Source organism: Diadema antillarum, unplaced genomic scaffold, assembly GCF_040938485.1.
Source record: "Diadema antillarum isolate AM-2024a unplaced genomic scaffold, OU_Dant_1.0 scf00000146, whole genome shotgun sequence".
NCBI classification, from domain to species: domain Eukaryota; kingdom Metazoa; phylum Echinodermata; class Echinoidea; order Diadematoida; family Diadematidae; genus Diadema; species Diadema antillarum.
In genome coordinates this window covers 1,564,095-1,578,856 of record NW_027271035.1, presented here as the reverse complement: position 1 = coordinate 1,578,856, position 14,762 = coordinate 1,564,095, and the positions used below count along the sequence as shown (strand labels likewise).

Here is a 14,762-nt window from a genome sequence, read left to right as displayed (position 1 = left end):
CAGCACACGTAACAGGCAGTGGTTAAATACATTTGTATCAAAGTCCTACTGTGATGACAACAGACAGCGGTACATGTTGTACCCATAAACTGCCTCACTGGTTCACCTCGCCTACCACATGCAGGAGGGATGCACTCCTTGGCTGCCAGCTTTAAAGGGTGTGTACAGTTCTGGTCGAGGTGAAGATTTAGCTTTTAACGTTTTGTGAGATGTTAAAAAACCACTCTATGAGATGTCAAAGAGCATGCAGTTCTAAGGGGTATCAAATTTTATTCGATGAAAATCGGTTTTGAAATGGCTGTGATATCCAAAAACAAAGTGAAACAAAGAGATACTAATAAAGTTGGGGCATGTCGCCTTTTATTATTATCACTTTTTTGGATATCTCAGCCATTTGAAAACCAACTTTCATCAAATAAATGTTGAATCCTTCTTAAAATTACATGCTCTTTCATATTTCATAAGAGGCTTTTTATTATCTCACTTAGGAATGTTCAAAACATGAATCCCTACCTCAACCAGTACTGTACAGTCCCTTTAAGGGTGATGGTGTTGGTGGGTGGGGGCAGTGCAGGTGGGTGGGGCTGGTGTAAGAGGGCGGTTGGGGCTAGTGGAACATGACGGAGAGTGGATCCTGATCGTCCAGGGCAGCGATGTGTCTCAGGATGTCCTTCTTAGTGATGATGCCCAAGAGTCTCCTGTCATGGGAGGGGCAGACATTTTGAGTTTAATTATTCATGTTGCTGTTTGTGTGTTGTTTATCATTAACTGTATTGAGCACACATAATAAAAAAGAAAAAAACTATTCAGCAGAAAGGAGTCTCCTATTGCAGCACAGTAGAGTATAAATATAGTAGCTGCATTACAGAAATGTACCTCATACCATTCGTGTCATCATTCTGTCCTGTCCCTTCTGTAGAACTTCCCTCTCTCACCTTTTCCCATGAGATGTGACTCCAATTTCTCCTTTTAATTATAATTATTTCTTTATCAAAACCCCCAGTATTAACTGCCTATGTAAGTTTTCTTTCTACACCTAGTGCTTAGGAGTAACAAAGTGAGTAATCAGTACCTCCATCAAGGGGGGGGGGGGGGTTGCTGGTGTTTTGTTGTTTGTTTTTTTGTCCACAATCAGTATAACTTGATCTTATACACATGTAAAGGTTGCTTTTATTTGCAATCTCCACTTTTCAACATATTAGAATTAAAGAGAATGAAAATTGCAGACTTCTGAATGCCTGGTACAAAAAATGATAAACAGAATTATACTATGAAATATATTTCATAAGCGCATGGTTCCAGAAATAACAATCAAGAATGGAGTTTGTTTGGATCTGATGCAAAACATACCCATTGTGTGTCACTAGCGTCTGCCGCAATCCCAGCTTCCGAAACATGTCCACCACAGTACTCATCGGTGTTTGGTCTGTCACTTGCGTAGGACACTGGGACATGATGAACAAGAAAAGAAAAGAAATGTTCATGTAAATTCGTAAATAACAAGTATATCATGGACACTGAACATTTGTATCATGAGCAAGATCATGAGCAAGATCTTTTTTTTTTAAAATTTCAGTCATAAGTACTGCAAGAAGTTTCTTTCACTGTTAGAAAGGGAGACTGTAAGTTTACTTATTTTTCATATCATGGCAATCACTGCATTTGGTGATGAACTTGCCTATCGCCATGCAGTATATCTCCATGCTACTGATGCGGGATCTTGTGTTCAACTCTTCTTTTTATTGGAAGAAGAAAGAGGGGGAAGATGAGAAGGGAGAGGAAAACAATGATAATAAAAGTAATATTAATGATTATCATAATCATATTCTTCAACAAAATCATCATTACAATAAAAATAATAATAATAACAATAACAATAATAACAATAATAATAATAATAATAATAATAATAATAATAATAATAACAATAACAATAATAATAATAATAACAATAATAATAATAATAATAATAATAATAATAATAATAATAATAATAATAATAATAATAATAATAATAATAATAATAATAATTATTATAATAATAATAATCATCATCATTATCATCATCATCATCATCATCATCATCATCATCACCATCATCATCATCAGCATCAGAAGAAGAAGAAGAAGTTGAAGAAAAAGAAGAAGGAAAAGAAAGTACTCCACTAGTTTCCAAGAGACAAGAACCCTGAGGTGTTGAGCAGAGTTCAGTTTCACGAATAGTATTTGGCACTTGGACCAGCAGCTGAATCCCTGTCATCAGTACCTACAGGTGCTGCAAGACATTCTTACCTGACTTAGAATGTGAGTCATCTTCACACCGGCCGGTCTGTCCGGTGTCGTAAACTTTGGCATAGAGTTTGTGAAGTACACTGTTGACTGGCTGACCACGCCTTCACCCTTTTTCCTTGCTCGTTCTGTAATGAGGACAAAAGTGTGACAGAGAGAATAAAATAGATCTATCCTTTACATGCACAGTATCAACCATATGAGCTAACTAGCTCACTGCAAAGATAGGAAGATTGGAGAAAGCTCACACTTCATGCACTGGTCAGGATCCAAAAACTTCTTGCATGAAACAATCAGCAAAGGGAAGATTATATCTACTCTTGTTAACAACAACAAAATCACTGAACACTTTAATACGAGACATTTCTACAGAGCTGAGGTGCCACTAATTCTGAGAAAATACAGAGTTGTGTGTAATAAGTAAAAACAGCATTGAATAAACAGAATGAAAGAAATACCGGGTGCACCTGTTTCAATGAGCATAGTTATAACGAAATTTCGTCGCGATGAAGTAAGAATTCAGGTTCCAAAATCATGTTGTCTTTATATATCATATATCTCTTTATTTGGATATTAACAATATTCCAACAAAATAAAAGAAAACTGCTGGTCCTGAGGACTCTATAATAACAGGAGTCACCTGTATGTCAATGTAACAACAAACTAGTCACTTACTAAGAGCGTAAATTAGTTCCCTCCGGTAGACCAATCCCACCAGTCTCTGCGACTCCTTGGATACGATGACAGGGTACGCGTTGAATGGACTGTCTACGGTTAAGATTTCTGAAGCACCAGGAGCAGTGGAGGAAAAACAGATACAGTACAATAAAAACTCTTCTGATAATCGAACAATTACTAATACATGAGCATCTCATTACTGTCACTACAAACACAGCCCGTCACAAGTGCAAACATATGGAGTCTAAATGTCACAGCCTTTCACTTTGCCTGAAGTCAGAACATACTTCAGATTTTGTTGTTGTTGCTAACTTGTATGGAATAACCCTCTCTTCCATTCCTTCTTTTTTATATAACTACTTCTTTTACAAAGATAAATAACTTCCTTTTTGAAATAACACTTTCACCTGTGTACTGCAGTTAAATTGAAAGCTACATCATGTCATATTTACAACCATAGGTGAAATATATCTACATTTTAGCTACAGAAATTAAAGTGGTCTAATAGAATGGTCTCTTCAGAATGTCAAAATGTCTCCCTGCTTGTCAGTGAAAACTTAAGTTCTTTCTAAATATACTCATATTTTCCTTTTCTGTTTTTTTTTAAATGAATGATCATAATTTTTTTTTTTGCATGAAAAGTGTCATATCAAAAACATACTTCAACAGTCAGTAGATCCTCAGTCCTATCAATAGGGAGCTTTCGATTGAGGACGCAGTGAAATCTGCGACGCACAAAGCAACCAACCCGGAACGTCCGCGTCCATCAGTCCGTTGACCCTTAAAAGCGCTTTCGAAAATCTGCAACGGAGCAGCTCAGCCAAGTGGGCTGTCCCGGGTGCAAATGGGCGTGTGACGTATTTTGCTTCATCATGATTGGGAAATGTATGGCTGACGTCGATGATTTATGCATGCAGTAAGTGAAACCCCGCCTCAAATAAACTTTCTCACGCGTAGTTTCGAGTGGTGTGAGCGCGCTGCTATTGTCAAATGTGCGTATCACGTCATCAACACCATTGTTCCCTTCACCTGCGTCGGTGATTCAAGAAGGTTAAAAAGGAGCTTTCGATTGAGGACGCAGTGAAATCTGCGACGTAAATTGTGCGTGTCGTGTGCAAAAAAGCCTGAAGTCCTGCATCCATCCCGAATCTACTACGTTAAGTAGGTCAATATAACGTCGTTCTAAAACCACGGACGTAGATGAAGGGAACAATGCCAGCACCAGTCTCATTTTGATAAAAGGATTCAATTATAGTACCATGAGGGGCATAACTTTTTTTTTATACCCAGCACAACTTGTATTTCTCAAACTCTGTCATCCCATTCTGTATTTCTATTATTACACATCAACACAAGTTAGCCTGAGTTTACATGTCATTGAGTTAATGTTATTGCATTGCGATAAGGATTTATGATCGCCCAATCATACACAGCTATTTACATTATGAATACTCACCTATCAGTCATTGTTTTCTCATTTGCATACAACCATTTTTTTTTTTGTCATGATAATCCGTTTCCTGAATATTGATATGTTTTAATATGAATTTGTATGCTAGTCGGTGCAAAGCAAACTGACCATTAAACCGGTTACAAGTCATGATCAGAATCCATGCCAGCGAAATGTTTGGTGGTGCCTCGACATCCAGAAACGGGAAATTGTTAAACTCACAACCACAAGTACTTATGATTGTATTTCAAGAAAATGTCTTTTGTCAGTTTTATCATCAACATTGGAGCATAATTGTCACATGTGCCAAATTTCAGGTCAGATGTTGAAAAAACACAGGAAGTTAGCTCAATCCACAATTTTCTGTACAGAAGCCTATATGCTTTTTTTCGAAATAGACAGAAAGTCTGCACAGCTACCTGCTTCGGCGGTCACGTATTATGTGCCAAATTTCAAGTGGAATGCTGAAAAACTTTGGGAGTACAGCGAAATCCGCATTTTTGCATGATTTTTGTTTTAAAAATATATTACCATGGCAACACAATGTTCAACAATGGCAAAAGATCAAGTTTGCACATTTACATGCTATATGACCTAATGGTCACACTTGCAAAATTTTAAAATCAAATATAAAAAAAGAGAGATTAGCTACATCCAATATTTTTCAATGATTTTCGTTAAAAAGTATTGTCTGTTACCATGACAACACATTCTTTGACAATAACAAAAGATGAAGTCTGCACATCTGTGTACTCTAGCGATCACATGTGCTAAATTTCAAGTTCAATGCTTGAAAACTGAGGGAGTTGGTACAATCCACAAATTTCTGCGAAAATCGTCGATAGAAAGGAAAACTGCACCCCTCCGACCCGAATTTCGAAGGCGTTGATCTGCATGACAGAAATCACATACTAGTATGCGTACAGTGTCCAAAGTAATTTACCGTCTCTCTCATAATCATGACATCACACTGGGCATGGCGTCGCCCATACCACGCTCACACGCGCCCTGGCCCCTTCATACGCGCGTTTGCATTCATAAACAGGTCATTGACAAACAAGGGTGGCCTGTTTCTATTGGCCAAGTCCCTTAGCTACCAATGGGTTACGTCGGTGATGCTAGAACGACGTTATTTTAGCCTACTACCGAAGTAGATTCGAGATGGACGCAGGACTTCAAGCTTGTAACTATGCCAACGGCTGAAATTTGCACACGACATGCACAATTTACGTCGCAGATCTCATTGCGTCCTCAATCGAAAGCTCCCTATTGGCAAAATGTGAGAGGGTTCTACAATTAAAAAATAATGGGCGATATTTTCAATGCCCCATTCTATCAATACATAACTTTGTAGATTAGACTTATCTTCAAGGTGCAAACGTCATTTCGACAAGAAATTTCATCAGAAAAAAACCCAGATGACCCACAATTCTGCTTTCAATTCCAATGATAGGTCAAAATGAAATGTCAACACTTTCACTTTTCCTTTTGCAAAAAAACCCAGGTCAAATACTGGAAATAACAACACCCGTTTTCAGTCAGAGAAGCAAAATCGATGGTTTCTACGTACCAAGATCCTCGACGGTCGTTGTGTCCTGTGTGATGACAACCAGAGGGGGATCCCCTCTCCTATACAAGAATGAGACAGAAAAACAAAACATCAACAAATGACTGGGTGTTAACATCTATTATAAGATATGTTTTGTCATTCTTTTTTTTTTTAATAGATTATTCCAAACAGCATGGTCACTAACTGACAGTACGATGAGATGGCATCTTTCACTGCAATTACTGCTTGGATGTAAACTTGATGCAATTCCCCTCAACAGTCCCACCCATACATCATCTTGTACGCGGCACGCAGTGAGACTTACTGCGGTTTCATGACATAAAATTGATGCCATCCCCTCCTATAGTCCCACCCATACATCATCTCAAACTGGGCACCCGGAGAGACTTACTGTGGTTTCATGACGTCCACTGCCAGAGAGGTGTGCATGAAATCTCTCTTGCTGTCGAGGAAAGGGTAGCCATTGAGGTGTATGTGGCCGTCGTATCTAGCAGTGACAGCGTTAAGTCAAGGATCCAACAAGGTTGTGCACATGTTTGCCATTAACACACATTTTCCTGTCAAGCTAAACAATCTTATAAACAGACATTGCCAATTACGGGAAGACATGCTCTTTTGTGGATGTGGTACCAGACTTCTTTGCAAAACAAATATAGTGAACTTGCATTTGGAACATATGTCGCCCCCCATAAAAAACTAAGAAGAACTGGCATGGATTTTAGAAAACTTTGATGGCAGCCAAGGATTGCATACAAACACATACACTTGTCATTTGTATATTCACACATTCAATTTCTTGTTGAACTCATGTATTGCATCAAGTGCAATTTTAACAGTGAAGTGATGGGGAGTTGTCAACACATCATCGAAGAACTTGAAACAATGTCCTCAAATGTTTACTTTTAAAGTTTTGATGCGAGACTTTTTTTTTTTTCATAATGACTAATCTATGATTGTCACACGTGAACATGGATGACAGTGATATTCCATTCACAACAAGAACCACCACCTTCCATTTTCACTTAACCCATGTTGAGGACGAGTCCTGAGTATACTCGGGAAGGTGTCTATGGGAAATGTGTGTTGTAGCAAAATCAAACCGTCCTCAACGGGTTAAAGTCTCAACTGTTCATGACCCAATACCAACTGTAAGATATGAGGGGGAAAAAAATCACAAAATATGTTTGCACAAATCTTACACTTTGTAGAATGATGTCTCCATGTAAAGAACTGATAATCCAAAGATTAGGAACTATACAAAGTCATGTCACATGGTTGTGCAATTAGAGAGCATTCATCATATCATATATTGGGACATTACACCCCAAAGGTAGCTGGACAAAGGATACATTCCTTCTTTGCTGAAGGCGTCTCCCACCCACTTACTGACCATGACAGCCACCATGAGAGGGACAATGTAGACCAGACCACCGGTCAGCTCGAACATGATGACCACCAGCGAAACTTCAGCCAGTGCCAGGAAGCAAGAGTGAAGAAATGAGAATGATAAAAACAGGTCTCATATGAAAATATGGATGCAACTCACAGCACACACCGTTTCTCCACAGTCATGTTGCATTCATAATTCGCCAAAAAGTTGAAAAGAAAGCAAAACCATCAATGTGGATATTCTAGCGTTTTTTTGAATGAAAATCTTTGCATGCTGGCCATCTTTATCCTATCAAGATACAAACAAAACGAATAAACAAACAAACTTTGTATCCCCTGCCCATAAGGATAATCCTTGCAAAGTTTGTTTTCAGTCTATCCATGTGTTTTGACAAAGATGAAAATGGGAAAAGTTCCAGAAGACAGACAACGGACAAGGGAGGTAATGCAATAACTCACTCAAGCCCTCTGGCTCAGGTGAGCTACTGTAGACAGTACCATGCAAAATGTACCATAACTTAGACCATTTATTTAGTAGTTCAGTTATTCAGTCAGTCAAGACAGTTTGCCCAGGAAATGTTGCTTGGTGTTCCCTCTTTGAGTCAATGCTATAGTGGAGAGTTCATTGTTCACATTTAGACTAACTAATCCTGTAAGTTTAAGCCATAGCACTGAGCAACAGTTATGAGTTTGCCAGTCTCTGCCAGCACAATTACACTGTTCACACCTTCAATTACTACAAATCTAACAAGAAAAGGGTGTGTATTCATTCCATTTGTATGGACTGCCACATAACTATCTAAAGAAATAAATCTAGAAAAACCAATAATGCCTGAGACTCTGTATAGGATTTCTGTTGGTGGGGTCTCTCCTTTAAGCTATCTCTGAAGTATCCAAAGATCAATCTTTGGTAGCCCAGGATGCTCTTTTCACAAACATCTCACCCCAGTTCTCCTCCTATCAACCCTCATACTTGTCAACCTTCTTTGCTGTGATCAACCCTCATACTTGTCAACCTTCTTTGGTGTCTTGTGTTTTAAAGTTTGGCTTCACAGTGGTCAGGCACTGGGTGTGGTTCTACCACAAGGATGTGATTTATCGACAAAGGCATGGTCCTACTGACAAGGGTGTGGTTCTACCAACAAGGGTGTGGTCCTACCAATAAGGGTGTGGTTCTACTGACAAGGTGTTGTTCTACCAACAAGGGTCTTGTTCCACTGACAAGGGCGTGGTTCTACTGACAAGGGTGTGGTTCTCCTGATGAGGGTGTGGTTCTACTAAAAAGGTCACGGTTCTACCAATGAGGGAAACAGCATACCTGTCATCCTGGTCACTCCACCCAAGGTAGCAGCCGCTCCCACCATGGCATAAAGTCCAGGGGTGACACACTTGCCGATGAACTTACACTCTTTGAAGATAATCCAGTCAGGATTCTTACTACATTGTGAGAGCAGCAAAAGGTTAAACACAACAAATATGTTGCCATGTCCACTTGCTATTGTCAATACATTTATACACATGCGCAATGGATGATGAAAATCTAATGGAAATTTCTACTTCTAATTTTCTCAAACATATCACGGGAGAGCACAACACTAAACTGCATTAATATACCCTCATAAACCCTGATACAGGTGAAAGAAATTAACACACCAAACTGTTATTTCATATTTCCTAAATCACAACCAAAAACAAAAATACCCTGATTCTGATCAGAAGGATTTCTTCCAAAGTCCCACAACATCATTCTCTGAAGTCATCTCCTTGTTCATAGCCATGGCTAAAAAAATTCATAGAAACATTCCAAAAACAGTTCATCATTATAAATGTAAGTTGCCATATTTACATCTAATTTGCACTTATTTTTAATGCTACACAAGTTTGCTTTACAAAGAGCAATTTGATATGTCATTCTAGCTATTAAAGTTGCTCACTATGGCTATGTCTTATTATACCACAGGTTTCCCACAAGAAAAAGTGAAGTCCTCATTCAGTGGCCTACACTCACAAGGCAATCTGCTCCACCAGGACTCCAATGACGCGGCCCACGATGGCCCCAACAGCCATGCTGGGAATGAAGAGACCAGCTGGAACCTGGCAACAAATTTAACAAATGATTATGATGTCGATGACAATAATAAAATTTTGTTGAGCTAACTGCCCCAGAGGGAATTTTTTGAAACCCACACAAAACCAGGAAATTTGTGATTATTTGCATGTCTAGGAATGAAGTAATGGGGCATCCAACGGGATTTTACACAATGGGCATCTTAATCATGTGACAAATGCTATTGCTTGTCTGGTAGTCCTAACTGGTTTTGGAAAAATGCTCCTGGGTGATGTAAAAATGTAAAAAGATTCTCATTTGACTCTTACTGGAACAAACAATGAACAATAAGACTCTGCTCACAAAATTTGGAGGACATCATGTTTTGACACATCCATAATAGCCATGAGTAAATTGATTCTGGCAGGCAAATTTTAGAAGATTTGAGTCATAGCCTTGTGTGGTAGACATGAGACATACTAATCTTGGCTGATCGTTCCAGTTTGGGCTGGTGCCTAAACGTACACATTAGATCGTACAGCATTCTGCTGCAACAAAAATCAAGAGTCAAAAGGATCCTGGTGCACGAGGCAGAAGATACTTAATGTCACACTCTGTTTTCACCTATGATGACCTATCATCATGTGCTGACCTACCTTGATGCCAAATGTGAAGATGGTGATTACAGCTTTAAAGGTAAAAGCTATCGCCAGCAGCCAGAGGGCTGTGAAGACCCCCGACCCTGCCTCGGCTGTTGGGTAGACGGACTGGTCAATGCGGGTGTAGTTTCTCCTGTAATCACTGTTGACAAATTACAATGATATATTAAGTTTGGAGCAGCGTAAATCCAAGTAAACTCACATACTGATCATTGGTACAACTTTTCCCTATTAGGATATATCATGAAAATATGTTGAATTGTGACTCAAATTTCACAAAACTTTGAGAAAAGTTAACAGGCATGTCTTCAAGCACATTGATTCAATTTCTTTTAAAACTTTCATCACATAGCCAAACAATACCTTGTCTCTACTATAACTGGAACTAGATTTTTCAGGAAAATAAAAGCAGTTTCTAGAATAACACATTCTCTTCACATTATATTCCCCCACCCTGCTGTCAATGTTTACGGCATGACTGTGTTTGCAAATAGCTGTGTGTCATTTCATTGACCAAGGTTTCTTAAATTTCAATTCGTTTAAAGCACCATGACATCTCCTATAATATGTTCAAGATGTTCATGATTAGAAGTATAAAAAGAAATCACTGGGCAAACGGGACAAATGGAGTAATAAAATAACATTGTACAAATGTTTCAGTTTCAGATTATTTTCATATTCTTCAAAGATAAATAGTACATTGTGGTAACACACATTGTGGTAACACAAAATAGATTAGAAGCACAAAAAGAATTCTTAAAATCTCACAAATGAAATATACAGTAAAACTCATACTTTAACTGTGATATGCTGTTATTACAAATGTACATGAGCAGAGGAAGAAAAATGCAAAGGAAACCTAAAAGGAAGGAAGAAAAATGTGAAGTAAGTACAAGCACTAAGGTTCCCCTTTTTGGTCTATCCCTGTGTATCTTATTAACATAGGGAAAATGTGCAAGAATGCATTGAAACAGTGCTTTTTTAATCAATATAGAATTTACATAGAATTAAGCAAAGAATGATGAACAAATTTGGAGAATGTCCTGTATACAAATATCTTTTGTCTTACCACAGAAGGTCGTCATCTTCCGGCCCACATTCAGAGAAGAGGAGGGAAATTAGCTTGCTGGTGTTCATCCTGGTGTACTGGTTTGGAAAACTGAGAACGGCTGTGACGAAGGCTAGCACAATCACCTAATGGGTAAACACACATACACATAGTAGAGAATATTTTCAACTCTACAACAGTGTCCACAACATCTATGATGAGAACCACTCAGAAAAAGGCTGTTACAAAGACTAGCAGAGTGATTTAATCAAGTAATATACACTCATATAATAGTTTCTATTCAAAAACAGTTTCCATAGTTACTTTCACTAGTACTGTCAGTTTCTATGCAACAAGTGGTTTAGCATGCTACTCATTCATTATGAGTACACATGTGATTGATGACTATAGCTTGCTACAAGAGATGAAGTAACATATAATTATAACTTCTATGCAACACAAACATGACCACATGTCTATGGTCACTATATCAACTGAATACATGATCATATTTCACTCACAAATGGGCGGTGAGTTAGCTAAGTTGGTAGCGTGTCTGCCTCACAATCCTAAGGACCACGGTTCGATTCCCGGGTCCTTTTGAGCAATGTTGTGTGTAATCACACTGTCTCCTCTAACAAGAGGCAAAACACTCCGTCCCTTGAATAGGACATAAAATCCAGGTCCCGTGCGTGAGAGAGTCGCAACTCATGCACATAAAAAAAATCCCACTTCATTTATTAATCGCAAAGAGCAGGGTATTTAACCCGATGAAGTGGTCCCGCCTTACATCCAACTGGACCCCATGGAAGCCCAACTATTGCAGCTGAATATGGGCTATCCAGCCATCTTCTCAGATGGAAATGAAACAAACAAATTGGTGTCTTTACTGACTGTAAATGTGACGGACTCACCTCTGTCACTGGGTATTTTTTGAGTCTGGAAGTCTTTCTGAATTTGCACCATTTCAGATTCAATTTATTGAAGAAAGCACCATACAGACCCTGTAAAAAAATAGATATATACAGAAATATGCTTCTGATCTGATCTAACAAGGTGGCAAAATAATGAAAACTTTTGTTCATAAGGTTCTGAGAGACAAATCCTGAATAAAAGCAAACACACACGCCATCAATTATAAGTTAAAACATATCAATCCATGATCTTGACATCAAAATTCATGAGAAAGAACATGTATTCTTTTCTCTCAATCTGATCAATGTATTACATACGGGTTCCAAAGGGCAATGAATGGACAAGATAAAAAAAGTTGAATCCTGTTTATACTGTAAAAGTGGATATTTTCGCGCGAGTAATTTCTTGCACTCTGCAGGGTAAGAAGAATATTGAGTGTTTTTAACTTCACACAATCAGGACATTAACTACTGGAACATATGATATGAAAAAATATTTGGGTGCTTTTATTTTCACGCTAGCTTCCGCTTGCGCGAAATCCACAAAAATTTCCACACCACAAAAATGTTCACTTTTACAGTATGTGCATGTGTATATCATGTGTACAGTGTGTATATGAGAGAGAGAATGCTCACCCCAAATATTCCCAGAATGATGAAGAAGAAGAGCTCATAGAGTGACCACGGAAGGTCGTACTCCACGTAGAACATGACGAGGTGCTCAGTCCCGAACGGGTTCATGCTGCGCAGCACAAAGGCTGCCACCAGGGCACAGAAGAACGACCGCCACAGTGTCTTCAGGGGGAAGTAGTAACTGACCTAAGGGGTGAAAAATAAAATGAAATTATCTTGTCAGTGTGTGAGTGTGTGTGTGTGTGTGTGTGTGTGTGTGTGTGTGTGTGTGTGTGTGTGTGTGTGGTTGTTTCGTTTTGTTGTTGTTGTTGTTGTTGTTTTTGTTTTTGTCATCCAACAGTGTCACATGCATTGTCAGGCTTGTCAAATAAGGAAATTCAATGAATATATGTGTGCAAATTAATTGAAGACTTTATTAAAACCACAATATCATCTCAACATCAAATTTGCATGTGTGGTTTTTGTTATCAATATGATCCCTCTTTTCTCAACTGAATAAATGCAAAACTATAAAAGTCCAAACTTTGCTATTCTAGGTGTAACTTTCATGAAACATGTACACTACTCTGCCTGATTTTCTCTGTTAACTAAAGCCAATTTGAATATGGTGTAGAACTGTATTTTTTTTCCCCACAAGAAATCCTAACTTCAAATCATGTCTAGTGCATACATTCTTGGTCAAGATGTTTGACCAGCAATGTCTTGACCGAGCTGTAAGAGTAGGTATCTGCCAATGCAGGGGACAATACTAGTTATGATAGGGCCCTCTGGAAGAGGTCCTTGACACGAGTGAGAATACACTGGCTAGGTTTCGGCTCAGTTTCAGTTTGTTTTTTATTTCTCCACTTGTACAAATGAATCTTATGATGAATCAACAATAATCTTCTCATGAAAATATAAATGATTAATAAGAGTCCCTTAAGGAACAAATGGTATCATGTGTACACACAAATATATTTTGTACTTTTATGATACAGGTGGAGGAGACCATCATAAGTGAGCAATTTGCTTGGCTCAGATAACGGCCTCAGGGGGCTATGGTATCTTGATAAAGTCTCTCTTTTTTTGCATGAAATCACATGATAAACTATGTTATAACATAGCATGGTAAATGAGTGTCAACCAAAGCATATACTGACAAAAGTGTGTGCCAAGTGTGAATTTTAAATCAGAGGATCAAAAACCTTTCAAGGATATCCATATAAGAGCTTTGTCTAATCTGAGAGTATATTCACACTTTCGCACAGCTTGATAAAATATCATACCTGTTGGAAATTGAATGCTATGTGAAGGTTGTGTGTACTCACCTCTTCCAGACTGAACAACACGCCACCGATGGGAGCCCCAAAGGCAACGGACACCCCTGCTGCTGCAGCTGCAGACAGGACCTGAAATCAAAACCAGTTCAGTTTAGTTCAGTTTATTTTCATTCATCATAAAATACATAAAAATACAAAGACACATTTCTACAAACTTAGAAAAACTTGTTTCATGTGAATGGGGATCAACAAAAAGAACCTTAAAGTCTTATGACACGTTAACCCTGGTAACATAAAATGTTACATTAAGAAAGACACAAAACACAAACACAACCATATGATCATAAAAGAAGTAGATAACGTTATAAAAGTAGCCTTCAAACAAATCAGTAACAGGAAGACTACAAACTCATAAATTAGCACTTCTCATTGAACAGTACCACTAGAAACACAGCTACCATTTGCATCTCCTCTGCACTGTAATGCTCCACCATGACTGAATTACTTTTAAATGTCATGATAAGTCCACGTCTCCTAATTTGTTTCATTTAAAAAGGAAAGCATATGAATGAATCATTCCCTATTAACCCTCTGCAAGCCACATTATAATATCTGCTCATAGGTTTGTGTGTGGAATTTGTGCACATTTGACTCACTGGCACAGAGAGGCTCTTCTGAGCCTCTTCTGACAAAATTTAATGCATCATGTTGTCACCAGGGGGATCAAATCTGTCTCTGAAAAAGAAATAATACTAATTTCACATTTCTAACTGGGGTTCTCAGTCTCAACTTGTCAACTCATGACACTGTCTCACAAGTCCTGATT

At 38.3% G+C, this 14,762-nt stretch overlaps 1 protein-coding gene across 1 annotated transcript in view; it reads right to left on the bottom strand.

The window, feature by feature from the left end:
- Positions 1 to 541: 541 nt before the first annotated feature.
- The window catches only part of LOC139721594 (H(+)/Cl(-) exchange transporter 4-like), a 31,944-nt gene continuing 17,723 nt past the window's right edge, over positions 542 to 14,762 (bottom strand). The window contains exons 6-19 of the mRNA XM_071632925.1: positions 13,985 to 14,065; positions 12,681 to 12,863; positions 12,045 to 12,134; positions 11,152 to 11,276; positions 10,080 to 10,224; positions 9,385 to 9,470; positions 8,695 to 8,813; positions 7,337 to 7,451; positions 6,379 to 6,474; positions 5,988 to 6,046; positions 2,965 to 3,072; positions 2,293 to 2,417; positions 1,351 to 1,445; positions 542 to 698 (exon numbers count right to left, since the gene is read on the bottom strand). Of these exons, the coding sequence (XP_071489026.1) occupies positions 608 to 698; positions 1,351 to 1,445; positions 2,293 to 2,417; positions 2,965 to 3,072; positions 5,988 to 6,046; positions 6,379 to 6,474; positions 7,337 to 7,451; positions 8,695 to 8,813; positions 9,385 to 9,470; positions 10,080 to 10,224; positions 11,152 to 11,276; positions 12,045 to 12,134; positions 12,681 to 12,863; positions 13,985 to 14,065 (1,518 nt within the window). The 3' untranslated portion in view covers positions 542 to 607. The remainder of the gene's footprint in view (positions 699 to 1,350; positions 1,446 to 2,292; positions 2,418 to 2,964; positions 3,073 to 5,987; positions 6,047 to 6,378; positions 6,475 to 7,336; positions 7,452 to 8,694; positions 8,814 to 9,384; positions 9,471 to 10,079; positions 10,225 to 11,151; positions 11,277 to 12,044; positions 12,135 to 12,680; positions 12,864 to 13,984; positions 14,066 to 14,762) is intronic.